The following is a 27,853-nucleotide window of genomic DNA, read 5'->3' on the forward strand; positions in this document are numbered from 1 at the left end:
GCTATGATTGGTTGGCATTGTGTAGCAGAGAGTGAAACAGAAACAAACTTAAAGCTCAGAGGAGGTGCAGTTTGTTTAAATAATAGTAAGTAATTAGGCTGAAGACAAAATCAGCGATGGCATTTTATAATTACAATTAATTTAAAGGTTAATTTCCTTTGATGCTAAAATCTTATTTAAAACATTTACCAGGAAAGGAAATTAGGATGTTACTATCAAGATGCATAGAGTACTTCTGGGAATCCATGCCTATTATCACTAGAAAATTGGGTTAGGCTCAAAGTGGGAATTTCAATTCATTTTAGTATATAATAGATGGCAGTAGGGCCCTTAGTCAGTGGGGTTGGTTAGGGTAGGGAGTGTTAAGATTTGCATTTTCTTTGTTTGTAGGATTAATTGCAAATGTTTCCAACAAAAGGCCCCAGTTTATACATGAACAACCCTGACATGGAAAGAAAATTGGTTATGGATTGCTGCCTTCGTAACTAATGAAGTTAATGTTAAAGGAATTCCCAAGAGTTGATCTGAGGCATGAAGCACGCCCATTCATGCACATAAACACAACTAAATGACATCAATTGTGGAAGTAGAGGGGGAAAGGTGTGCCAGGTAGCACTGTGTGTGACTCCCTTTGCGCACCCCACCTCCATTTCTAGTCCTCTTTTTTCCTCATCACTCTGTGTCTCTATTGGGAACCCTCATGCTTAAAGTTTCCAAAAACCTAAATAACATAACATGGATGCTTGAAGAAAATAATAATCTGTTTCAGCAGCTCATCTCTATGGGACCTTGTTTAGTAAAATCAATGCATAATAGTAGTAGCCAGGGGAAGAACTTGCTACTTTATATTCATCTGATTTCCATTTATCACCATTACTGAGTTTTCTTAAATGAAACATTTTTAAACAAGTGTCTTTAAATATTTTATTGCTGCCATTGATGTGGAAACTCATGGAAGCATAAAATATCATAGATTTATGGAGGTAAAGGGGGATTTAGTGATCGTCTAAGACAAACCCTTTATTTACAGATTAAGAAACTGAGGTCATTTAACTTATCTAAAGTTACTGTAATATTCAGTGGCCAAACCAGGAATAGAATGCCATTCAGCTCATTATCAATCCAGTAGTTCACCCAACTCACCCTCTCTCACCCAACAGAATAAAAATAAAAGATACTGGGATCATGGAGGCCTTTATAACAAATGTGTCTCTTTTAAAGAATACTACATTTTTGCAACAATAATATTACTCATAAATGAACTGTCTCTGCCTTAAGTGCTTTCACCAAACATCTATGCCACTTTCACAAATTAGCTACAAAAATGTTGTAGTAACCACTGTTCATATTGGCTTATATAGCTACTACCTGCCTTTAAACAAGGATGTTTAATTCAAGTCCAAAATTATAAGTTTTGCATATTTAAAAAGAAATGTATACAGATATAATTCTTGTCACAAATCACATGGCAAAAAATATTCATGCACTACATAAATGTATATGGTATGCATGTTTCATACTCGGATTTCTCTGAACATTTATATGGGAATGTGATAGCCAATCTTAATTTAGACTGATACATTTAAGTGCACTGTGCACTCTGAATATCTCTTGGGATGTTGGTTGAAAGCACATATTCATGACTAATTTAACTAGCTGGCTAGAGCATGTCACAACAGCTCCCTCACTTTCACCTGAATGGCATTGTCACATCCAATTGAAGGCAATTTCACTTGAGTGAACAGAATACAGCCAAGTGGATTTTTAAACTACTCAGACAGTAGAGCATGTACAGTCAACCCAGATGCTTGACCCTTTGAAGGTAGGTTTGTCATTTATGTGTTAATTGTCTTAATAGAGTTTGTGTGATTTTCCACATTCATATCTAAGTGTTGAATCTCTTTGAGTATGCCATAGTTGAAAGAATAATGGACTTGAATTCAATAAGAACGTAATCCAAAATCCAGCACTGCCTCTTACTAAGGTGTATGATTGTAGGCAAATCACTTGATCTCTCTAAGCCTCAGTCTCTCTACCTGTAACCAACCACCTGGATATAATAATTTCTATAGTAACTTTCTCAAAGGATGAGGCTCAGTTGAAAGTGTCTGTAAAGAACGTGGAGCTATAGGATAGTGTCTCTCACTAATGGGTCCTGACTCCAGACTAATGCATGTCTTCATAGAGTGGAGTACAAATCTTCTCTTGTTCTCTGTTTCATTATGCTCCCACAGTTTGCCTCTCTCTGTCTCAGTCACACACACACACACACACACACACACACACACACACACACACACACATATACCTACACATACACCCACAGGTGTACTGCCATAAAGAATAACAGCAGGAGGATGGACGATGGAAGCTCAGCCCAGGCTAGTTACAGAAGATGGATATTGTGTGAGGAGGGAAATATCGAGTATATAAGCCAGTTTTATACTACCTGCAGTGCTGAGATATTCTGGGTAAGACAAGCCCATCCATCCATGTGAAAGAGTCACATGTATACGATGTGCAACAGAGATGGAAGTGAACAAAAGGTGAGGATTTTCAAGTTTATAATAATTTAAACTTCTTATTTTAAATTGAAAACCCTTCCCCCAAAGATATTTTGCATATATGGGTTATATATGTCAGTATATATCATAGTGGAAATTAAAACATCTTCATATTATTATGAAAGTAGTTTGAATAGTTGGTGATGTTCAATTGTTTTTTCAAACATGTTTGACTCTCTGTGACCCCATTTGGAGTTTTCATGGCAAAGATACTGGATCAGCTTGCCATTTCCTTCTCCAGGTCATTTCATAAATGAAGAAACTGAGGCAAACATGATTTATCTACTTAGATCACACAACTAGTTGTGTCTGAAGCTAGATGTGAACTTAGATCTTCTTGACTCCAAGCCTGATGCTCTGTCCCTTGCTTCATCTACATGCCCTTGGACCTTATATACTTCCCAAAAGTCACTTAGGAATTATGAAGGGGCTTGTTGTTCTAGAACTAAGGCTAATCTCCCATCTGAAGAAAAGCTTCTCCTTTGGTTGTCAATTTTATGACACCAGGCTTTCCTTAGTTACCAAATTCACCTTGTATAAAATTCTTTATTTCTGCAGGTCTCTGTGCATGTAAATTACAAGCTAATTGAAGGTATCTCATCATATTTTTGTATTCTTAGGATCTCACATATAGTAAGCACTTAAAAATGCTTGTTGGATGAATGAATGCATAAGCAAGTGTTTGGGGTTCTTGTTTCATCCTTAAACCTGCAATGTAAAAAAAAGTACTCATATCATTGCAAGATTATTTCCAAGTTATTTTCAATAATTTAAGAGTTTAATTTAAGCATAGTATTCAGAATGAGAGAGCTTGAAATCCTGCTGTACACTGATCACACCATATCTTGAGTATTTTGTTCTGTTATAGGCACAATATTTTAAAAATAATATTCACAACCAGAATGTGACCTAAATGGTAAGGAGAATGGAGATAGATATTATGCATCGTATAGGAAGATCAGTGGAAAGAATTCTCTATTTATCCTTTTGTAAGAGAAGACTTAAAAGAAGACATGATATCTGTCTTCAGTTTATTTTGATAACTGTCATTTGAAGAAAGTTTGGGCTTATTTTACTTCGCCTCAAAAGGCTGAACTAGCATTATCAAGCAAATGCTACAGGCATAAGCACAAATGTGTTGGGCAACAGAGGGCAGTATACCTATAGCATGAGGGAAGGGGGGTGCAAGAACCCTTTCTTACAATTAGAGCTATCCAGCAGTGAAGTGGATTGCCTGTGGAAGTAGTGAGTCTTACCTCCCTTTTGAAAGGCTAAATGACTACTTCAAATAGTTATAGGGGAGATTTCTGGATTGTTAATATGCTGCTGCCTACTCACATTCATTCACTATGAGTCTTTCTATTACCCTTCAGGTCATCTGAGGTAGGAACTGTTTTGTTCTTGTCTTTGTATTCATAATGCCTTACCAATAGTTGGCTCTTACTAAATGTTTGTTGAATTAAATAGACTTTAATTATATTTGATTAGATGAGTCAGTCCAGGAGTATTTGCTAAAAATTTATTATATGCCAGGCATTGTACTATAAAATTGGAATAAAAAAAAGGAAAAAAAAAATACAAGCATAGTGCCTGTTCCCAATGAATAGGAAAACAGCAGGTAAATATCTGAGTACATACAAAATATGTGTGGAGTAAACTGAGATCATCTTAGAGGGCAGGGTATTAGCAGCTGGGGGAACCAGAAAAAACTTTCTTAAAGAAGATGAGATTTGAGTTCTAATTCTTTCAAATGTGAAGGAATTCAGGGAAATTAAGATATTGTTATGAAAGTACTTCAGGCATAGGGGACAGCCAGTGTCAAAACATTGAGAGAGGAGATGGAATGTTGTGTTTGAGGAATTACAAGAGTGGCCAGCATCCTGGTGGAATAAAATGAAAGATTAGAAAAAATGAAAAATCTAAGTTATAAAGATCATTTAATAACAAAGTAGGTGAAAGAAAGGAAAGAAACACATATTCATGACAACTAGCTATCTAGAGCATGTTACAACAGTTGTGTTAAAATCTGGCCTCAGATACTTAATGATCCTGGGCAAGTCACTTAACTATGTTTGCCTCAGTTTCCTCATCTGTAAAATGAGCTGAAAAAGGAAATGGCAGTATTTTTTGCCAAGAAAATCCCAAATGGAGTCATGAAGAGTTATACATGATTGAAACAACTGAACAACAAAAATGACAAAGGTGTTTATATTTGATTCTAGAGATAATAGGAAGGCACTAACACTCCTTGAGCAGGAGGCATAACATGATCACTTTAGAAAAATCACTTTGTCAGGCTGAGTGGAGGCTGGATTGGAGAGGGAGAGATTTAAAGTAACTATTAGAAAGTTAATGCAGTAAGTCCAAATAAGAAATAATGAGGTCCTGAACTGAAGTAAGTGGTGGCTGTATGAGTGTATAAATGGGGTGAGTGAAAGTAAGAAATCAACAATGACACTGAAATCACAAGCCTTATTACTGGGAGGATGGTCTTGCCTTCAACAATATTTAGGAAATACAGAATAACTCTAAAACAACAACTGACAACTACATATATATGTGTGTGTAAGTATATATGTATGTATGTATGTATATGTATATATATTTATAAAGGACATGTGGTCCATGCCTGCCATCTAGGGGAGGGGGTGGAGGGAAGGAAGGGAAAAGTTGGAACAGAAGTTTTTGAAAGGGTCAATGTTGAAAAATTACCCATGCATAAATTCTGTCAATAAAAAGCTATAATAATAATAATAATAACAAAGAAAAAAAGATGTGTGGTCCAAACTTCTCCTGCCCATATTATTATCTCAAGAATATCAATTCTATCACATTTTATTCCCACAATTTGGTTCCAGGAACAAATTACCCAGATAAACTATAGTATGTCATTTATTTTTTGGATGGATTTTTTGAGTTTATCACTGTATCTCTAAAGAACAAACTTCCTTTACCAAAGTGAATAAGGAATTATTCATGTCAGGACATGTTGCATGGATCATTGAAAGGCTAAATGACTATTCCATGCTCACATAACTGATACACTATCACTTCAGATGTGAGACTTAAACAGAGTTCCTACAACTCTTAAGCACTCTCTTTAGCCCCTCCACCATATTTTCTGTCTCAGATTTTTACTGAAATGGAAATGGAGACAGAATTGGAAGGTGTCTTTGAAAACCTCAAATTCAACCTTTTGCCCTTATTCACAAGTAATTGAACACCACCAACCAAACTGGAAGAATATAATATTTCATCAAAAATAGAATATAATTAGCCTTGTCAATAGGAGAAATGCAAACAGATGCCTTTACAAATCTGAACTCAGTTATTTATGGGAATCAATCAATCTATAAACATTTGTGAAGTCTCCATGTGTCAGGTACAGGAGGTACAAAGAAAACTAAGTAATCAAGGGAGCAGAATTCCATTTTTTTAATTGAAAATAAATGTTAGGGGAAATCTTTAAAAAAAATATTCATAGGAAAATTACTGAAAATGTCTGTTATCAAGGAAATGCTTTGGTTATCAAAAAGACATTGGCATAATAGGTATTATGTTTTTTTCTGCTTTGGTATGACAATGAGCCTAAGGGATAAAATAAGACTTGACTGGGGACAAAGTAAAAGAGAAAGTTTTATAATCCACAAAACAGGACCCTAGGAAGACCCTGAGAAAATATTTTTGATGAATAAGGTTAAAAACTGCAGCATCTGCACTGATTTAGCTAACGAGTCTCATTTCAGTCAAGTCACGTCTCTACTGCCAGGAACATATCTGTAGCAAGGCACTTGGAGTGACCTTTCAGGCACAGCCAGGATAAAGCACCCAGTGAGAAGGGCTACATTTTCTGTGCTTAGAGAAAAATAGCTCCAAGTCCATGGGGAGCTTTTAGCACAGTCCAGATACTTCAAGCTTTGTATAGTCAACTGAATCACTGCCACCATGAAGCTGGTGTAGCAGGGGGCAAGAGAGCACATACAGTTTGCTTCTTTGTGATCTGGCCTAAGGTTGGTTATGCTCTAAATCTTTTTTGTAGAATTGGCAGTAAGGACCCTTGACATCCCCTCCTGTAGGGATAATAAGCATAGGCATTATTTTCATTTACCCACACAAATTCCTTTAATGCCTATAAATCAGGTTCTTCTAAACATGTATGTTCAGCTTTCTGGGGATAGCCATAAAAGTCTCCCCTCGTGGTCTTTTCCACCTCTGTCTTCAAATGAGTGTATCTTGACTGTTGACTTTTTCATTAACAACAGTGGTATAATTTTATGTTACTATTCATCACAGCTAACACATATAAAAATATATAGTTTAGGGTTGGCTGAATTCCGTGTTCATTATTAAAATGTTTAAATGGAAGGGGAAAGCTCACTACAGGACAGAGTTTTTACAAAAGATATTTATTCAGAAAGCATTTTCTACCACTTAGTAAATTCCTAATTCTACAATATTAGTGCTATTAAATGACAATAATTAAAATGGATATAGCATTTTACACATATAAACTAATTAGTCTTCCTATAACTTCTCTTGGAAATCAAATATAATTATGCCCATTTTATAGATAGGAAAATTAAGTCAGATTATAAATATGATTTGTATCAACTACAAGGGGATAAGATCCTGGCTCTAGTCTTTGCTGTATGATGTGGATTAAATCATCTGACCTCTCTGTACTTTTATTTCCTCATCTGTAGAGTAAGAATAATTACATATCTTCCTTCCTTCACTAAGTTGTTATAAGGATCAAAGTATAGTATGAATGAAAGTATTTTTAAAACCTTTAAAGCAAGATGCCTGTGAAGGTATTGTTGTTCTTGTTAATGAGATGATTTCAGCAAAGCAAAAAAATTTTGTCATAAGTGTTTGTAAAGTAATTGATTATAGGTGGTTCAGTGTTTTAAAAATTATACAGACACTATTATTGACCCAAATTTGACATGTGCAACTTTCTAAAACTAATTCACAGCACTTCAACTCATTTCAATAAATTACCTGTAAGAACATGTACAGGTTATAATATGTAGCTCATGGTAAGAAGCAAGTATGGCTCCCAGTAAAAACTAGATTTATGCTGCCTTTTGTTTCTCCAAATACTCATACACTATGCTAAAAAGCAAGGGCAGTCCTTTTTGTCATAGTAGGGACAGAATCTTGGAAAGATGACATCAATTCCAGCTAAATCCTTAATCTGCTTTCCACTTTCACTGATGAGGCTCTAAGTAATGTAGGGAAGATGCCAATATGCTGAAATGAAGACTTCATTTCACCCTTTGGAGAAATTAGCATTGAAATCAGAGCCATAAGGGATGAATCTGAGAAAATCACTGCCAAAATGTGCAATTAAAGAAAAGAATGGTTACTTAAATATTCCTCCTTAAGATATGGGATACAAAAAGAAATGACTTTAAGAATATAACAATTACAAGCCTCTTCAATAAGGCAAGAAAGATGACTGAGGCAAATAAATGTTGGAGCTATTATCCATCTTAATTAAAAATCCAGGCCAGAGTGATTTTTTTCATCAGTCACTACATTATATTGTCACATTATTCTCAGAATACAAAGAAGAAATAGTGGAATGAATAATAAATTTTTCTGGGAAGATATTCCATCCCTACTGGCTCTGCTTATGAGCTTTGAGGATGGAGTTGGTGGGAGAGGGGTAGAATGAAGGTCCAGGAAAAACCCTGGTACCAGTCTGGATTTTGGCCAAAGAAATGAAAGTTCCTCACCTGGGCGGAACTTGCTCTTATATACCATAAGAGGAACCATAAGAGATAAACTAGATTACTGAGAGTTTCTGATCACTTGCCTAGTATTTGTAAGTTAAAGTATCCTGCAGAGTATCAGATGTCAAGAGGGAATTCTTGTGAGGTGCTAAGAAAGAAGGAAAATCTGTAGTCTGGAAGTCAATAAAACAAGCAGACATCAATAGATATAATTAGAAATAGTCTGAGCAGGGAAAAGGATGGGTCACCCTCAATTGAAAAATGATATCAGAAATTTGGCCATGGTGGCTTTTGGACACAGAGACTAAAGCAAGAGTTTGATGGTCTCTTTCTGACATCTGGTCAAGAGGATTAGGCATAAACCAAAACTAAATGAGACCCAACAAGACACAGGTAGAGGGGATTTTCTATAGATTAATGATAAGTTACCAAGTTGCTCAGGTGCCTGAGCAACTCTAAGGTGAATGGCAATGATCCTAGTAGTGAAACCATTATAGCCATCATGCCATGTGCCTCATAATAAATGGGCCAAATCTGGAGCACCTAAGTATGCAGTGGATCAAGCACTAGCCCTGAAGTTAGGAGGACCTGAGTTCAAATCTAGCCTCAAACATTTAACATGGCCTAGCTGTGTGACCCTGGGCAAGTCATTTAACCCTAACTGCCTCAGCAAAAAATTAAAAAAAAAAAATGAGCCAAATGTAACTACAAAAGGAGATTGAGGGGGAGAAGAGATTGTGGGAATCAGGAAACCAAAAAGCTTGTGGAAGCAAGAAAACTGAATTATTTTTAACATAAAAAAGTAAATTCCATCTAATGGGAATTGCCAAGTTTGTTAGAAGAGATTTATGACTAGAATATCAGTAGAAAATTACTGTATTTTTTAAAGTACTGTGTTCAAAAGTAACAATTAATTAAAAGTAATACTTAAAAGTGGATATTAGAATAGTGTTGTAAATCAAGAAATATTCATATGAGAAAAAACATAAGCAGTGTAAAAGAAGAACATGTTGATAAGAATCTATGAAAGGAGAAACTGTAATGTTTTTATATTAGAAATACAAAACTATTAACTATTACTAAATTTACTAAATTATTAACTAAAGTTGTTAACTATTCTCAGGCCTTTAGTATTAATTAATATTCTTGGATATTTTCTCCTATAAATTATTATAAATTCACCTATAAAATACTCCTATCAATTTTCTTCTTCCTGTGTTGGACCTAGTACTCTACGTTACACGTGCTGCCTAGTGTTATTGTTATGTATGGATTCAAATATATGTGAGCAGTGTCTTCCCTTTCTCTTCAATTTCATAATAAGCTCCTTTCAATTAGGTATATGTATTACAAGGATATGTGTGGATAGATTTGCCTGAATTTTAAGATATACTTTATTCCTGGCTAAGAGCCCATAATTCCTGCATTTAAAGCATGGCCCAGAATACAAATCCTATTCTCTGACTTCTTGACCAGCTGTTCATTTCCCATATCTTCCTTTCTCTTCCGAAATCCTTTCCTTAAATTGGCAGCAGTGACAAAAACACCATCTGTGCCCCTAAAGTCTTTAGTTTCTTTCCTAGAACTTCATAATCCCTAAAAAGATTAAGGATAAAGAGTTATTCTTTCAGTCATTTACTTTCTCATAATAATAACTAGCATTCATAGAGCTCTTTAAAGTTAGGAAAATGTCCTACATATGTTCCTCACAACAACTTTATGAGTTCCATTATCTACATTTCAGAGATCAATCAATAAAGATTTATTAAAGTGCTTACAATTGTCCAGGCATCATGCTAAGGGACTATGGATACAAAAAGAGGCAAAAGTCAGTCCCTACCCTCATGGAGTCCTCATGGAGGACCCAACATGATAATATGCAAACAAATACATAGAAAACAAGCTACGCATAAGATAAATGGGAAATAACAAAGGAAAAGTGCTGGAATTAAGAAAGGTTCAGAAATATTTCCTTTAAAAGATGGGATTTTAGTTAGAACTTAAAGGAAGCCAAAGAGATCAACAGTCAAGACAGTGGAAGAAGAGTGTTCCAGGCATGGGAGATAGCTGCCAAGAATTCCCAGAGCTCAGAGCTCTAAGTGTGTAGAAGAACCAGGAGGTATCATGGGATTGAAGAATATGTGTCTGGAAATAAGGTATAAAAAAACTGGAAAAGTAAGTGGAGACTAGATTATGAAGGTCTCTGAATGCCGAACAAGGTCTTTAGTATTTGCTTCCTAAAACAACAGAAGACACCAAATTTATTGAGTAGGGGGTGATATTATGATTGGATCTGAACTTTAGGAAAATATCATTCAGAACCAAATGGAAGATAGACTGGAGTGAGAGAGACTTGAGGAAGGCAGATGCACCAAAAAGCTTTTGCTGTAATCCAGAAATGAGGCGATGATGGCCTGCCCCAGAGTAGTGGCAGTTTCAGAGGAGAAAAGGGGACTTATTTGAAAAATATTGCAAAATATTGACAGACTCTGACAACAGCTTGGATACAGGGAGTGAAAGATAGTAAAGAATTCAGAATGACTCCTAGGTTGTGAGCCTGAAGGACTGGGAAGATGGTGTTGCCCTCTACAGTAATAGGGAAGGAAGATAGCATTTAGGGGCAAAGATAATGAACTCAGATTTAGACATGTTGAATCTGAGATGTGTACTAGGCATCCAGTTCAAGATGTCTGAAAGGCAGTTAAAGATGCAAGAGTTAAAGTCAAAAGAAAAATTGGAGCAGGATAGGTAGTCGAGAATCATCACCATAATGATTTTAACTAAGTCTGCAAGAACTGATGACATCACTAAATAAGGAAGTATAGAGAGAGAAGAGATGGCCTAGGACTAAGGGATTCCTTTGGTTTTAGGGTATGATCTGGAGAAAGGTCCAGCAAAGGAGACCAAGAAGTAACAGTGGGATAGGAAAAAAAAAAAACAGGAAAGAATTGTGTCTCAAAAACCTTGAGAGGAGTGAGTATGAAAGAGAAGAGAACAGTGTTAAAGGAAAATTAGGATCGAGAAAAGGTCGTTAGATTTGGCAATAAAAATCATTATTAACTTTGGAAGTTTAAGAAGAAAGTAAGAGAAAAGAAAGTGGAGAAACCTATTGTAGAAATAAATAAAACAAAATTTTCATTTTGAAATATGAAAATAAACTTTCAAGGAGTTTAGCAACAAGGGACAAAAAGGATATAGAACGATAATGAGGATGGAAAGTTCCATTAAGAATTGTTTTCTTCAGTAAAGGGAGACATAGACATGTTTTTAGGTAGTAGGATATAAGCCAGCAGAGAAGAAGAGATTGAAAATAAGTGAGAATGGAGATAACAGAAGGGGCAATCAACTAGAGGAGACAGGATGCAATGGGATCATTTGAACAGGTAGAGAGGTTAGCCTTGGCAAGGGGTAAGACCATTTCATCATATGAGTCAGAGGTAGAGAAGAAAATGGCAAAAAGCAGCCAACTAATGGGAGGGGAAGAGAGGGAGAGGGACAGGGTCATAGCACACAGCCTCAATTTTATCTGTAAAATGTGAGGTAAGATTCTCAGCTGAGAAAGCAACTGGAAGGAGAGGCATGGAACATCTGAGGTGAAAAGTTTTGGAACAGCTGGAATAGAGAGTGAATGTGAGTTGATAAGGGAAGTAGAGGAGCTGAAAAAATTAAAGCTGAAAGAGATTAAGCAGATTCATTGTCCAGATTCATTTTAACTAATAAGTACCTGAAGCAAGTTTCAAACTGAGCTCTTCCTGACTTCCTCCACTATATACGAGGGAGACCAACCTGAATTTTGAGAACAAGTGGTTAGTATTAGGCATGTACAAAAACTCCAAAAGCACAACATTGAATGCTGGATGTTGGATATTCCTCACTTACTACAATGGCTGAAAGTAGGATTCTCAGGCCTCTTTTCATCATGAGTGAATTTGTTTCCAATGATTCCTAAGCAAGACTTCTTTTTATAGCAGACTTTCCTTATAAGGTTCTTACATCAGCAGTAATAGCACTTATAATGACTTTACAAATAGTTATAAGATTATGCTCATGGAAGGTAGGTACTGTTATTATTCCCATTTTACAGATGAGAAAACTGAGGTAAACACAGGTTAAGTGACTTGCCCCATGTTCACATAGTTAATGAAAGAATAAAGCAGTATTAGGGGCAGCTAGATAGTACAGTGGATAGAGCACTAGCCTTGAAGTCAGGAGGACCTGAGTTCAAATCTAGTCTCAGACACTTAACATGTCCTGGCTGTGTGACCCTGGGCAGGTCACTTGACCCCAATTGCCTCAGCAAATTAAAAAAAAAAAAAAAGAATAAAGCAGTATTTGAACTCAGGTTTTTCTAACTCCAATTCCAGCTCTCTATTTATTGTTCCAATTAATTGTTTTATTCATTTATGTTTAATCAATAATTCTTGACCTTCCAACTATTAGTATCTATAAAAATGTCTTCTGTAGAAATTGATTTTCTCACCTCTTTCTCCTCTCATCTCTGACAATATGATAAGATATGGCTACTCATATCTTGCCTTTTCACTTTGCAGTCATTTTCAGGGCATATAATTTTTTTGTAGGAAGAACATAATTCAATCCCTTTTGCTAAATAAATGGAGCATTACAATTTCCTACAATATATAACAGATGTTTACTATGTTTGTTGCAAATGCCAGCTTGTGTTGAACGTCACATATGCTCTATGCAAACCTTTATACTGTCCCCCTCACATGAAATCACAATATTCCTTTCACTTTCATGGAAACTTTTTTTAATACTTTAATTCCTTGTCAACATTATTATTATTATTATTAACTAAAGGGTGCTTCAGTCTCTTTACACTTTTGTATGTTTCTCCCTTCCATCAGAAGTTAGGGGAGATGAAGGAAACAGCAAAGTAGACTGAGAAAAAAATTCCAATTAGGCCTTTCTAATTTGATATGAGAGCATAATTCTTTCTCACATGTAAGAAAATTCTTGTAAAACTATAATTTGTTCTCTGAGACCACCAAAAAAATCATTACCTTGATGGAACTACCATTTTTACATACCCCACTATTAGTCGCTCTCAATTTAATAGATTCTTAGATGCTCAGTCCGTATTAATTTCTGTGAAAGTTTGCACCTGTTTATCTCCCTTAAAAGTTGTTTCTAAAAATGTAATTTTCTCTTTTCAGTTGATTTCATAGGTGGATTCGACTCTTATGGCTATCAAGGCCCACAGAAGACATCTCATTTACAACTACAGCCCATGTACATGTAAGTACTTTGTTTTTGTTTTTACAATGTTTCTTATATGTGTAGAAATGAGAAGGTAATTCAGAATTGATAATACTCAGCTAGCTTTTTCTTTTTTTGAGAGAATGATTTCAATATGCTTCCTCCTCCAGTATTATTTTTCTAACATAATGATTTCTTGTGGCATGATGTGCCACATTTTGATGTAATGTTGATTTTAAAGTTACTTATCAGAGGTTCAAGTATGATTACCTTAGCCCTACAGTTAGCATTACTCTTATTAATGTGCCAGGTCTCCAGCTCAAGTATTCATTTAGTTTACTGCCCCTGTTTTACATTTATCATTGCAGTTATATATTTGAACTCCCAAAGAATATGCATGTGATCAAGATTGATTAATTTAACAATGAGACTAACTATGAGACCTTAGGCCAGTCTATCAATTATTCTGAGCTTGAGAATTCTCATTTTCAAAATGAGGAGCTTAGATTAAAATGCCTTCCAATTCTAATATTATATAATTCCACATTGCTATGTCAGTTGCCCAGAAATTCAGTCAAATACACCTAGCTCCTTGAGGGCAGGGATGGGTAAACAGATTAAATTTGTTGTACCATTTTAAAAGTTCCTGCTTTAATAATAATGATAATAATAACAAACTACTTTAATTTCCTAATACTTAATACTTAAACTGATTTCTAAAATATAGGAGCTCTATTAATGTCTATGGAATTGAATAGAATTGAATGTGGAAAGGATGATCAGATTGCAATCCATTATATCAATTGTTCCAAGTTACTGATATACAATTGGAGCTTATTTTATATCCTTTTAAAGGCAAATTTCCTTGGAAAAACTGATCTATATCCATATATATATATATACATCCATATATATATATATACATATATATATATATATATGCACTGGTATCGACCAACTTCCATGGAAGGGAGAAACATACAAAAGCTTGACCTAGAAAATTATTTTAAACTAAAAGGAAAGGACAAAAGAAAACTACAAATTGACCATAAACTGGAGAAGCCACACTTATGTTTATCTGTTCAGTCTCACAAGTGAAGAAGTCAAATTAATTGCAGTAAACATTTATCTATTCACTCTTATTAGGTGACTACAATGTCCAAGGCAATATACCCATTATGTATTCTAATCATTATGCTATGTGTGGTGATAACTGAATTTCTGAAGGATTTTCCTCTATTAAATAAGAATTTACCAAAGATCTGTTTCATATAAAGTAATGCGCTATGCATTAAGAGGGATATACCAGTTTCTGCCCTCATGGAATTTGCAATGCATTTTAGGCACAAAGCACAGTTGGATTCAATGGGTAGAAACTTAAGAGAGTCAGATTTGGGATTAATATAGAAAAAATTCTCCAGTAATTAGGGCTACCCAAAAGTATTATAATCTACTCAGGAGGAGATAGTGAGTTTTCCCATTAGTACTCTTGGCCATTTGCTGGAGATATTATGAAGGTGATAACTAGATTAATTGGAGTAAGTATTGTTTTAGGAAGGCACTAAAGATTTTTAAGCAGGTAAGTGATTTGTCCTGTTCCATGTAGAAGAATAAATAGATAGGCATCAAAGAATAGAGAAGAACACTACTAAGGAGGCTATTATTGATCAGGAAAACACATTGAAAAGAGATCATTTTAAAATCATTGGACTTACTGAAACTATGAACAAAAATGAATCTAAACATATTGCAAAAAATTGTAAAGGAAACTTCATACATCTCTTAGAAACATAGGGCAAAAATGAAACAGAAAACGATCTTTCATCTCCTGAAAAATCCCCAAGTGAAAACTCCCAGAAACATTATCATCAAAATCCAGAATTTCAGGTCAAAGACAAAGATGTGGCAATTGTCTAGAAAGTATTCATTCAAGTAATGAGAAGCCACAATTAGTATCACACACAATTTAGAAACTACCACTATGAAGGAGTAGAAAGTTTGGAATATGATATTTTAAATACAAAAATTAAAGGGACATTGGAGGTTATCTAGTTCAATCTTTTCATTTTACAAATGAAGAAATTGAGGCACAGAGAGCTAAAATGATTTGCTAAGGTCACATAAGTTGTTACAGGAAGGATTTGCATCTATGTCCTCCAATTAATTCCGTTTCCACTGTATAGCCATGACTCACATAATGAAGAAACTAAGGTCCTAAACATTCTTCTCTAATAAAAACTCCCATAAAGTTTTTAACTTGTGTTTTTAATGTCATAGTTTTGAAGTTTCTTTGTTCTGATGTGGTTTTTAAATCATAGATAATGAGAAAATTTTGCAACAAACTTACATTTACTACAGAAATAGATAATTTAAATTCAAAGATTTTTGTTTAAAAACTACTTTCTTTAGCCAAACCTTCTCCTCAAGCTACTAATAAATAATGCAATATCTGAGCCTTAGTTTCCCCTCTAACAAATGAAATATAATATGACATAATACCTAAGCGTTCCCTCAAATGTTCTCATTAACATTTCCTTCCTTTTCTCCCTCTCTATATCTTGGTAATGCCTCTGGTGGGACTGCAAAATGAACACAAAGGAGACAGATTTTCAAAGATCTACAGACTAGATAATTATTCCCTAACTAAGCCAAAGTTAATTCTACAAGCATACATTCTACAGGTATTCTAACACCATGAATAGACAGAAGACATTAGCATTAATCAAGACAATACTATGGGGCATCATTAATTCCACAGGAAAAATGTTCTCCTTTGAGTCTTGAGAAAATGACCAAATAATACTACAATGGATTTTTACATTATTATGATGTGATTTGGTTAAAATGTTTTGACAATATTCCTGTGTGATGACATTGGAGTAGGCAGTTACTCCTTTTCTATTTAATCATTGTTCTTGTAATTCACTCATTCAAGGAAGCCCATAGAAAAGAAATGTCCCAGAGTGTGTTGCTAGCTTATATCACAGGAGGTTGAAAATGAAGAGAGGAAAATATTTATAGCAGTACTTTTATTGTACCAAAGAAGTGAGTACTCATCAATTAGTGAACATTTGAATAAATTGTGGTAGATGAATGTAATGGAAACTATGAAAAAAGTTGAATATAAAGAATTCAAAGAAGCATGGAAAGATTTATAGGAAGTAATTCAAAGGGAAGTTAGCAGAATTGAAAAAAAAACATAGTGATAAAAATAACATGAACAAAAATATACCTGAACAACCATAAAGTCTGAGTAATACTAATGATCATTTTCAATCCCTGAGAAGAGATAATGAAAAGTATCTTTTTCTTCAGATGGAAGGGTAGGAAATTGCAGGAATAGAATTCTGCATATACAAGGCAGACTTAAACACTGAATTGGAAGTTTTATTTCATATTTTTCTTTGTTATAAGAAGGATATGTTGTTCATTGGGTGGAGAGAAAAGGATAAATCCAAATATGAAAAAAAAATAGGCATCAATAAACCTTATTTTTAACTTAATACAAAAAAAGAAATATAAAAGGGGGAAAAGTTGTTTATATTTATAGCTACAATGGAAGGAAAAAATGAGCATCACAAAGAAATCAAAAGATATATAAGAACATGTGTTGAGACAAAGAAAACCAGAATGATGATTCTTAGAAATACAATTTTTTAATGCTTCAGTGCTGCTTTCTTCCATATGTAAATGATTCTATTGTGTTGCAAGAGGCAAAATGCATATGCACACTTCTGTTTCTTTTATTAAATGCACAGAAGGAAGACTGTCATAAGGCAGAAGCCAACAAATACATCCACATGTCACTCACAAAAAGCTGTCTCTAATCATGATCTCACATAATTTCAGCCCAAGCAAAAAATGAAAATATGCCCATGCTCAGGAACAGCCCATCAATACCTACCAGACATAACCATTCCTCTTACTCTTCTCTAGTGATACCCATTGTCTCTATCAGTCATTCATATGAATTTCCTCTTTGCTGATCAACAGATGCTAGTGAGAAGAAACAAATTAATGGGAAAAATACCAAATTTAGATTCATAAAAACAAATGTTAATGATATATAATAATATTTTCAACTTTGTTCCAACATACTCTTGTATTTTCTATTTTAAAAAATTGAACTAATGTATATATATATATATATATAATCATACCTCAAAGGATAAGTAATCAATAGATCCTAAGAGCTCTCAAAAGAAATGCAAACTATAAACCACCAAATAAAAAGTTTCTCAAATTTATTATGAATTAGACTCAATGTGACTCGAAAACACTTATGTAAATTCACACTTAAATTGGCACAAATGATAGGAGGTAGAAATTGAGTTGGACAAGCTACAGAAAGATATACATACCTATTAAATACACTATTGAGGGAGTTATAAATTCATCTAATCATTTTGGAAAACAATTTAAAATTATGTTGATAAAGTAGTAAAATAACTATGGCTTTTGATCCAGAGATACTACTTATCACTGGATGGAAGTCAGTTTTAGGAAGAAAGATGCCAATATACAAAATATTCAAAGAAGCACTCTTTCATTACAGAAAAGAACTTGAAGCAAAGTTCATGTCTATCAGTTAGTGAGTAAAGAGATGATCATTTAAAAAAATAGATACATCCAGAGAAGCATGTATATACATATATTAATTCATAAATTAATGCAGAATAAAGTAAGTAGAACTAGGAAAACTACCTAAACACACATATGTGTGACTATATAAATATGACAATGTAAATGGAAAGAAAAAAATTTTCAACTCAACACTTTGTAGTTAAAATGACCAAATATTTCCCTAAAGAATAGCTGGAAAAATGTACCTTCTTTCTTCACAAAGGTGGGAAAAAATAGGCATGTGTATGTCACTTCTTTTGATCTTTTTATTATTTATTATAATATATATTATTAATATATAGTATGTATTATATACATATATTATATTATTATATACTATTTATATAATATAGAATATATTATATTCTAAGCAGGATAAGGGAAGGGATATGTGAAAAAATAAAATTGATAGAAACAAAAGATATCAACAATTTTAAAGAAAAGTATATAATCTAAAGAGAAGCATATTTATCACATAATATTTATTTGTATCATCTCTATCACAATTCATATCAATATATTGTCATTTACAAAGGACACTTGGGTGCAAAGATGTAGAAATGTAGAAGGCATTATTCAAAGAGGCATCATGGTACAATGAGAAAGGAATTAGATTTGGAGTCAGAAGTTCAATTCAGTGTTTTTGTTTTTGTTTTCAGTCATCTTAAGTTTTTGTAACCCTACAAGGTTTTTTTTTTTCCTTTTACAAAGATGTTGGGGTGATTTGCCATCTTCTTCTGCAGCTTATTTTCTAATTGAGAAAATGAGGGAAGCAGTGTTAGGTTACTTGCCCAAAGTCAAACAGCTAAAAAGCATATGAGGCAAGATTTGAACTCTGGAAGATGAGTCTTCCTGATTCCAAGTCCAGTGCTATATCCTCTGCACTACCTAGATTTAGATTGAAGTCCCAGATTTGCACCTTATTACCTACTGTTTATCTCATTTGTAAAAAGTGAGAAAGTTGTATGGTTCCCCCCAGCTTCAAATCTATGACTTGGTAAGTCTGAATTCATTGGATGGAGTAACCTACAAAGCAGCAATCTACCAGAATTTTAGTGTTTGTCTCTGTACTGGTGCTTCTGCTCCCTCTGTCTTAGGAGTGTGAATGTATGTATGTGTGGATGAAACGCTGAATCACCCACATTTAAAACATAGTGATAGCTCTTTAAAAATATTCTAATAAAACTTATATATTAGCACAACTCAAAATAAAAAAGTCTAGAGTCACTGAATTTCAGAATAGAAAGAAATGTCAGAGATGATCTATTCTAGCCTCTGACCTACATTTTTACATACTACATATTACAAGACCATGAGCTCATTAAAGGCAAAATACTGTGCACTCTATTTTAAACAAAAGACTTAGAATATGTGTCAAACAAATATAAGAAATTGATTTTGGCTTCCTGGAATATAGAAGATCAAATGGTAACAGAGTGCTTTAACCTCATGTCACCTTAAAATAATTGCATCAGTGGAATAGAGTTAAATATGATTAAATCAGTCAACAAACATTTAAGTTAACATAATATGCTAGCACTCTTTTAAGTGCTGAGGATACAAAGTATGATAAAAAACCATTTTATCATACAAAAAGTACCTGCTCTTGAGGACTTTGCAATCTAATGGGGGAGACAACATGAAAGCACTACATATAACAAGCTGTATAAAACATATATTAGACATAATTAAAAGGAAGGAGTAGCCAGGTGGCACAGTGGACAATGTGCCAATCTGAAGTCTGCTTCAGGAGGTGTATGACCATGGTCAAGTCACTTAACTCTGTTTGCCTCAGTACCTTATCTATAAAATGAACTGGACAAGGAAATGGCAAACCACTCACCAGTATCTTTGCCAAGAGAACTCAAATGAGAATTGAACAACAAACAGAAAGATGTCACTAGCTTTAAGGGGAATTAGGAAACTCTTCTTGCAGAAAGTAGGATTTAAAATCCTTGAGACTTGAAGACAGGAAAGCCAGCAACAAAGATGAGAGAGGCAAGAATTCCACACATGGTGGACAGAAAGTAAAAAATGCTCAGTAAGAAATCATTGGTAACATTTAAAAAGACAGAGATCATTTGGAGAGAGCCAGATCAGAAGTCAAATTTCTTAACTACATAGTTAAAAAGAAGAACATAGAGGAAAAAGAATACAGGCAGTGACTAAAAATAGACTATGGACTTCTCAAGAAATTTAGCCAGAAAGGAAAGAAAAGGTATAGGAATGTAGCCAGTAGAAATGGATGAATCAACCCAAGGATTCTTGAAGATGAATGAGATGTGATCATATTTGTAGGCGTCTAGGGAAGCAGCCCATAGCAAAAAAAAAAAAAAAAAAAAAAAAAAAAAAAAAAAAAAAAAAAAAAAAAAAGATAAGTAAGGGTGATAATAATAAAGGGGACAATTTGCTAGAGAAGAAAAGATGAGATCATATACTTGTAACCAACTGATTTTGCCTTAGTGACACCTGAGCATAGTTTAACTATAAGAGTATTACAACCTCATGTCCCAAAACATAAACTGGCAGCATCCATGAGATAGGAATTCAAGGTGTAGGTGGGGATGTTTATAGAACACAAGATTTTGACATTTACATAATAAAGAGCACTTTCCATGTTTCCTAAAAATATCCTCCAAATTATAGTCTAAGGAGAATTAATCCAGAATAACTATTCATATTATCTTATGCACATAGACTCATAAATTCAATGTTAAAATATACTTTTGAAGTCACTGATTTATCCAATATGAAAAAGTTAAGAACTGTCTGATGAAAGATTTGAATACAGGTATATTAGGTCAAATCCAGTATTTAATTGAATACCTTATTCTCTCTATTCTACTAATTCACACTCACCATCTGAATTTCTTTATTTTGATTTCTAACATTTTCCTAGATTTCTTTGGTTCTCTTCTGAAATTAGTTTATTTGTACTTTTTTTGGATGAGTATCTCTTCCAAGTTTGTAGCACACAAGTATTTATTTATAGGATTATTCATTTAGATCTGGAAGACTCTTTAGAGAACATTCTAATCCTACCCATTCATTTTAAAAATGAGAAAACTGAGACTTGCAAAAGTTAGAGGACTGGCCCAAAGTCACACTGGTAGCTGGTAATAGTACAAAGATATAAGTCCAATTCCCTAATTCTAGATTCAGTGTTCTTTCCATTCCACCACACTGCCTCTAATCAGAAAGGCTAGAAAATTGAGAGCTATTGTCTGTTCAAGCAAGTGAATACTCAGCCCTCAGCCCAATACAATCTAATTCACAGAAAATGACATAGGATCTCAGAGTTTCCAGTCTGTCATCTTTGTGTCTGCTTGCAACCTTCGCATTTCTTTCTATCAAGAAACCTTAAGATTTTCAAATCAAAGCAATTTACCAATATGGGCTGTTCATGCATTGTAAAAACATATGCATATACCAACTGAAAAGAATGAGCTTCCTTAGACTGAGAGGAGGATGCTTTGATAGCTGTGTGTCATTCTAGCTGCAGGGGTTTCCATTAAACATGACAGGAGTTGTGTGACTAAGACCCTGAACAATACTCTCAAAACACTGCCACAAATGTCTTAAATGAGAAAATCTTTTTTTTCTTCTTTTTCCTTTCTTTTTTCTTTTTATTGCTCCCACATTCAGTGTACAGAGATCCTCCTTGGTTAAAGTGGCTCTAACTTTTGTTGATTTGTAATTCTTCAAGTGTTCTTCCAGCTTATATTCAGTTAAGCCTGGAGAGAAAAGGATTTCATGTCTTACAGTTTAGCCATTTTCCCCTCTCATATGAGATCCTTATTTATGTGGGCTGAATACACATAGAAGGATAGGTGCTGTCATCCATGAGACCATTCCATTAGAATATGCTCACATTTGGAAATGTTAAATTTTGTAGTCAAAGTAATTTGCTTTGACATTCAGTGACTTCCCTTCCTCTATAGATTTTTGTTTGTTTGTTTTTGGAGGGGGATAAGGGGAAGTAATCAGCAGCAAACAGGCTCATATACAGGAAATTCCCACAGAGAACCTCTGGAAGAGTTCATATTCTGTCTCCTAACCTAATTGAGCAGCAGCATTAAAAATAGTGGACTACTAAAGCCAAGAGATTTGGGGATGGGAGGGGTGAGAAAGAGGGGAAGAAAAGACTTTTCTTGAAATCTTTTTGCTGTGTCCTTCATTTATTCTGCCGGTGCTTGAGAACAGAGGGAAGGTGATGAATTAAATCTCCTAATCCACCTCTGAGTTGGTCATAAACATTTTTTTTCCCTCATCTCTCCTTTAGGTCCAAGTAAGCAATGTGACTTCAGTGTGTCAGCTCAAGGACCTTTCAAAGAACTTGTTTCACAATGGCCTCCTGTGTTTTACAAAGAGCAAGAAGCAACTTATCTGTGTTTAAAAAAATAAAAAATAACCACCCCCAAACATAAGCTGAGACACAAAAATAACTAGTTCTACTTGGCCTCTTCTTCCTAACAAACACAGACAGATGCCCAGGAGACCCCGTCTTGGATTTCCTGCCAGGCCTTTGGAAGGTCCAAAAGGAGAAGTGTTGGTGACCCCTGCTGCCCATTCTTTCCCTTTACCTTCTGCATTCCTACTAATGGGAGAGCCTGAATTATGGTGTCATCCAATTGAGAATCATCCGACAGCCCTCCACTCACCTGATAGCACCAAGTCTCCTTAGTGTAATTACAAAATAATAACAGTAATAATAATAATAATAAAATAATACCATGATGACCTTGTAACTGAAGTCTATACAGACGGCAGGTTGTTTGCCCTAAAGGCTGTACAGTACATACTTGCCTTAACCCATCTAAGTTGTACACACCAGAGAAACTCAGTGCAGGCTCTCTGAAGTAGCTTCCTTCAGGCTGCTGTTCATTCTGGGGAAAACAAACCAAGTTTTAAGTCAGCGTGTTTCATGTCAGGGAACAAGACTGCCTAGTTTCAGTAGCTCCAGAGCTTCTGTGGGATAAACTGCCAGCTGTCAGTGAAGTGCTTTACTATTGAGCCGACACAGTGGCCAAAAAGTAATGATAACAATAATAATCTTGACAATAACCTTTATAATACTAAATAAGGTCGTGGGGAAGGGACATGATGAGGGGGGAGGGGGTTGGGAAACACAAAGCAAAACTCATTAAACTACTAACCTTCCTGGAAACAGCTTCGTTAACCCCATTATTTTTATTTAGTGCACTCTAGGTGCTTTTCTAAGTAACTTCCAATATGTCTTTTACTAACTCCAGAAACATCTGCAGATTTCTATCAACAGAGGCCAACTGAATATGTATTAGCTATGTTTACTCTTTTATATCTAATTCAAATGGAAGATCTGATGTAAGTGAACCTTTTTTTTCTAACTTCCGCATATGAGATTATTTTTTGTGGGTGGGGGGTGGGGAGGGGAAATAGTTACCTTGGTGAAATATTTGAGATCTCTTTGTGGTAATTGGGGGATCTGTTGTGTGTTAGAGTGTGTATTTTAATCTTCCTGTATTATTGTGGCTGAAAAAAAACTGTGCTGTTATGTAGTTGGCAACAAGATGCCTTTGGGAACTTAATAGTAGGTCAATGTGTTTATGGAATACTCTGAACTCCTAGGAAATTTTGTTTTGTTTTGAATTTGAGCTGTATTTTTCAGGCACTATGTGGCTTTCATTAGCGGTAAACATATTTGTTCAGGCTTTTCAGGAACTTGGATTGGCCTTGTTTCTTTTCTTGGAAACACCTTGGAACACTTCAGAAAATGGGGGAGGAAATAATGCCCTCCCATCACCTGTAAAGGACAAGTAAAATCCAAGTTTAGAACAGCTTAAGTTAGCAAAGAATCACTTTTTTTTTCTATTTCTTACTCCTTGGTGGAGGTTCTGAGATTACTTGTATGGAACCTGAGCCTGCCCATATCTACAGAACCAAGTCCTGTTTACTGTGTTTGCATGGATATCTGTATCACACACAAAAAAATATATATTATATATTTATTTTAAAAATTGTCTAGAAAACAGAGGAACAAAAGTCCTCCATTGGAAAGTAAGCTACAAAGACAGGTTCCAGGAATTATACTTGCATTTTTTTCCAGTGGCTTATACATGTGTGTCTATATATACATGTATAAAATATAAAATCTCAAATTCCTCAGTGAAACCTCTTCTCATGCACATTTCCTGCATGTCTGAATAACAAATTGAGGGGAAAATATTGATCCCAAGCCGATCTTTTGGCATCAAAACATAAACGCAAAATTCAAGACAGGATCAGAATGACAACATTTTTATGAGATTTCCCTGTACATGCTTGTCGTAATGAGGTTTTGCTGTAGCGTACATGTGTATGTATGTAAGGGTGAGTACATATGCTCACCCAGCACATAATAGGCCCTCATAGTCCTCCTTTAAGTTGAAGCCAAGTCACCATCACCCCCTTCACACATTAAAACAAGAAATGATGTTGACTACTAAACAATGTTCAGTGGACAGAACTGTCGTGGGAGCAATTCTGAGCACAGTAGTGTGACTATATCTGGAATAACATCCAAGTTATACAGCAGCTGTATCCTCCTCAAAATCCAGGAAAGAATGCTATTTTTCTAGGCTGGGCTTTTGTTATAAAACCTAATATTCAGAAGGCAAAAGGTATGATCCTGATGTGTCTTTTTCTTTCTTTTACTTGGCATTTGTTAATTCTGAATGTATTTTTAACAGAAGTGATTTTTTTGACTTATTAGTGTAATTTGCATTTTAAAAATAAATGGAAAAAAAAAAGAAAACCATTCAGTTTCTGAATTCTCTCTTGAAGTCCCTGCTGCTTCTCACACAAGTTGTAAGCAGTCTGGCAATATACCAGACTGTGGAATCCTATTACATTTACATGAAGGCAATGGTAAGGTCCTGAACCACACTGAAATGTGTCAGCAGTGAATAGAAATTGCCAGGTCATGGCATCATTTTAGCTCAGTCATAGGTAACACGTATTTTCATTATCTCCTGACACTAAAAGGTTTCTTTTATAAGACTGCCTGTAATAGACTTGCTGTCATTTGGAAAATATCATTTTATTTTACCTGCTCATCTGGAATTTTGAGTCAGTAGCAACCTGACAGTTGTCAAAAGTATGAGGCTAGTATATTAAATAACCTCAACTAAATTGGGCAAGGGATCAGACATTCCCACTGCCACCCAAGAAGATTATTCAAAATGGTCACTTATTTGCTCTTTCAATACAAGAATGCATTTATTATGACTAACAGTAGTAGGACTCATATCCATTTCAACAAATGACTGCAATAGTATAATCCTTGGGAAGAGGAAAGCAAATAAAAATTATTAGAATTAAATTTTTGGAGAATTTAAAAGGAAGATAGAAACCCTCTACCTTTAAGTCACTATAGGTCTTTAACTCTTCAATGGCAGAGGATAACCCCAAAAACCTGTTATTCATACTATCATAGAGTATAAATTAGAAGGGAATTTAGAAGCAAGAATTCAACCTCCTCATTTAATATTTGAGAAAACTGTGACCCAGAGAAGCTAAGGTTACACACAATCATCAGAAACAGGATTTGAACTCAGGTCCTCTGGCTTCAATCACTACTCCATGCTTTCTTAAAATTGAAGAACTTCATAACATCATAAGTTAGCATTAAGAGGAGAGCCAGGATGACAATCCAGATAAGAATGGGAACCGAAGATTCAATTCACATATATTTGTAAGATTAAATTGGGTCAAAAATCCACATTCCTTCAATCCTCACAGGTGTGAGGATTTGAGGTGCATCCTGATGTCCCCAGGTAACCAGACTTTACTAGAGTCATGACAGCCTTTAAAAGTACAGATCTATAGATTTTTACCAAATAAAGACATATAACAGCCATTTCTATTTCCTATTACAAAAGTGCTTTAGATACTTTCTCGTGGTTCACTTCTGCAGTTTATAGTGTTTCTCCTTCCTTAAGTGAAAGGTACCAAAATGAGTTTTTTGAGGGTTTTTTTTTAAAGTTGGGAACACCAGGAAACAGAATGGCTGCCTCTCCTTTTTCCCACCATTTTTCTGTTTCATGAAAAAACTTCAAATTCAATGAAGCATCACCTTGCAGGCCCATACCACCCAGTACTTTTCAGGAACAAGAGCTGATTCCTTCCTCCTACTTCTTTTTCTCTTTATTCACATAAAAAGATGATTTCTCTTATGAAGATAAAAGGACCCTTTTCAGAGGTTCAGGATATGGAAGACATCCATGGTACTATGCTATCTTTGACACCGGTCTTTACTCTGGCCCAGAGGGATGCTGAGGTTCATAAGTTCACTTGATTGGTGGGCCAACTAGATACTTCGTCGACAGAGGAGTCCAGCATCTTTGTACTTTGCTTATATAGATTTATAATCCCAGGAAATATCATACTGCAATAAGACCTGTATTTTTTCTCTTTTAAAAGACTACCATCTTCTGTCTCTGGTGAAATGAGGTATGTAGCAAATATTCATATAATATAGCTAATGAAATGAATCATTGTGGGCCATTTTATAACAGAAAAAAAGATTTTGTTTTAAATAACTTACATGATGCAATGAAATTATTTTTTGTTTGTTTTCCTAAAATCACTTAGTCTAAGAGAGCTCAGATAACTGGATTTTTATTCTTACACACTCTGAAAAAAGACAAATGATATAGAAGCAGACCAAATTTGGAAGTTTTGTTTTGTTTTGTTTTGTTTTGTATTTCCTAAATGGCAGCTTTGGAAATATGTTCCAAAACCTGTCCAGTCTCCTGCATCTTCTCCAAGTCCTGGGCTGTACAAAGCAATGGCAATTAAGGCTTATGATAATGATTCAAAGGCATAATGAAATCTGGAACTGTTACCTGGAACAGGTAATTTGAGATATCAAAGTCAAATAGAGATGGATCCCTGCTGTTGTATATTGACTTAGAAAACCAGAAATTCACATTATCTCTTTTTTTATTGTATTCCTTTTATTATATAATTCCCCATTATATTTTTAATTAGATTCTGTTCCACTAGGCTACAGCACCTTTGATGCTTTTGACCTAAAGTATAGAAGACTGTACAAAACATAGTTTTAGTACTAAGTATTTTACTAGATTAAATCATTAAAATAGAAATCAACCTTGGAAAGCTACTTAGAATCTTCTCATTTAACACATGAAGAAACTAAGGTCCAGAAAGATTATTAAATGACTTATCAAAAATCAGGTAGGTGATGTGTGACCGAGAAAAAATTTGAATCAATCTCTGGCTTTGCACCCTATTCACTATGCCATGTTGCCCCTTGAATCCAAGCATGATATCTATGGTGACAGTAAAAGATATTCTATTTAGTAGAAATACTATGGCTTATTAGACAGATACATTAAATTTAGAAGAAAAAGAGAAGTATCTGTGATTTGTTTTTATAAAAAATTATAATTGCCATATTACAGAGATTGAATAGATCTAAAATTTGTCCTCTTAATCATTCCTACCTTTCACTTATAAAATGAAAAATTCAGCATTTGTCCCTAAGATCACAGATTGAGAAGCTTTCTCTTTGAAATACAAACGCCTAGATTGCTGTCCACTTTTGTCTTCCCCTCCAAGCATCCTTTATTGCTTTTCCCCTTTCTTCATATATGTTTACTCCAACAAAAACATAAGAAATCTTTAATTCTTTGATATATGCTCACTATAAAACCTGCTTATTCTTCT

At 34.6% G+C, this 27,853-nt stretch overlaps 1 protein-coding gene across 1 annotated transcript in view; it reads left to right on the forward strand.

The window, feature by feature from the left end:
• The window catches only part of NKAIN2 (sodium/potassium transporting ATPase interacting 2), a 1,366,633-nt gene extending 1,341,713 nt beyond the window's left edge, over positions 1-24,920 (forward strand). Inside the window, exons 6-7 of the mRNA XM_051997681.1 lie at positions 13,480-13,561; positions 22,428-24,920. Coding sequence (XP_051853641.1) covers positions 13,480-13,561; positions 22,428-22,437 — 92 coding nt within the window. The 3' untranslated portion in view covers positions 22,438-24,920. The remainder of the gene's footprint in view (positions 1-13,479; positions 13,562-22,427) is intronic.
• The last annotated feature ends 2,933 nt before the right edge of the window (positions 24,921-27,853 follow it).

This window comes from Antechinus flavipes, chromosome 4, assembly GCF_016432865.1.
Source record: "Antechinus flavipes isolate AdamAnt ecotype Samford, QLD, Australia chromosome 4, AdamAnt_v2, whole genome shotgun sequence".
In the NCBI taxonomy this organism is placed as follows: domain Eukaryota; kingdom Metazoa; phylum Chordata; class Mammalia; order Dasyuromorphia; family Dasyuridae; genus Antechinus; species Antechinus flavipes.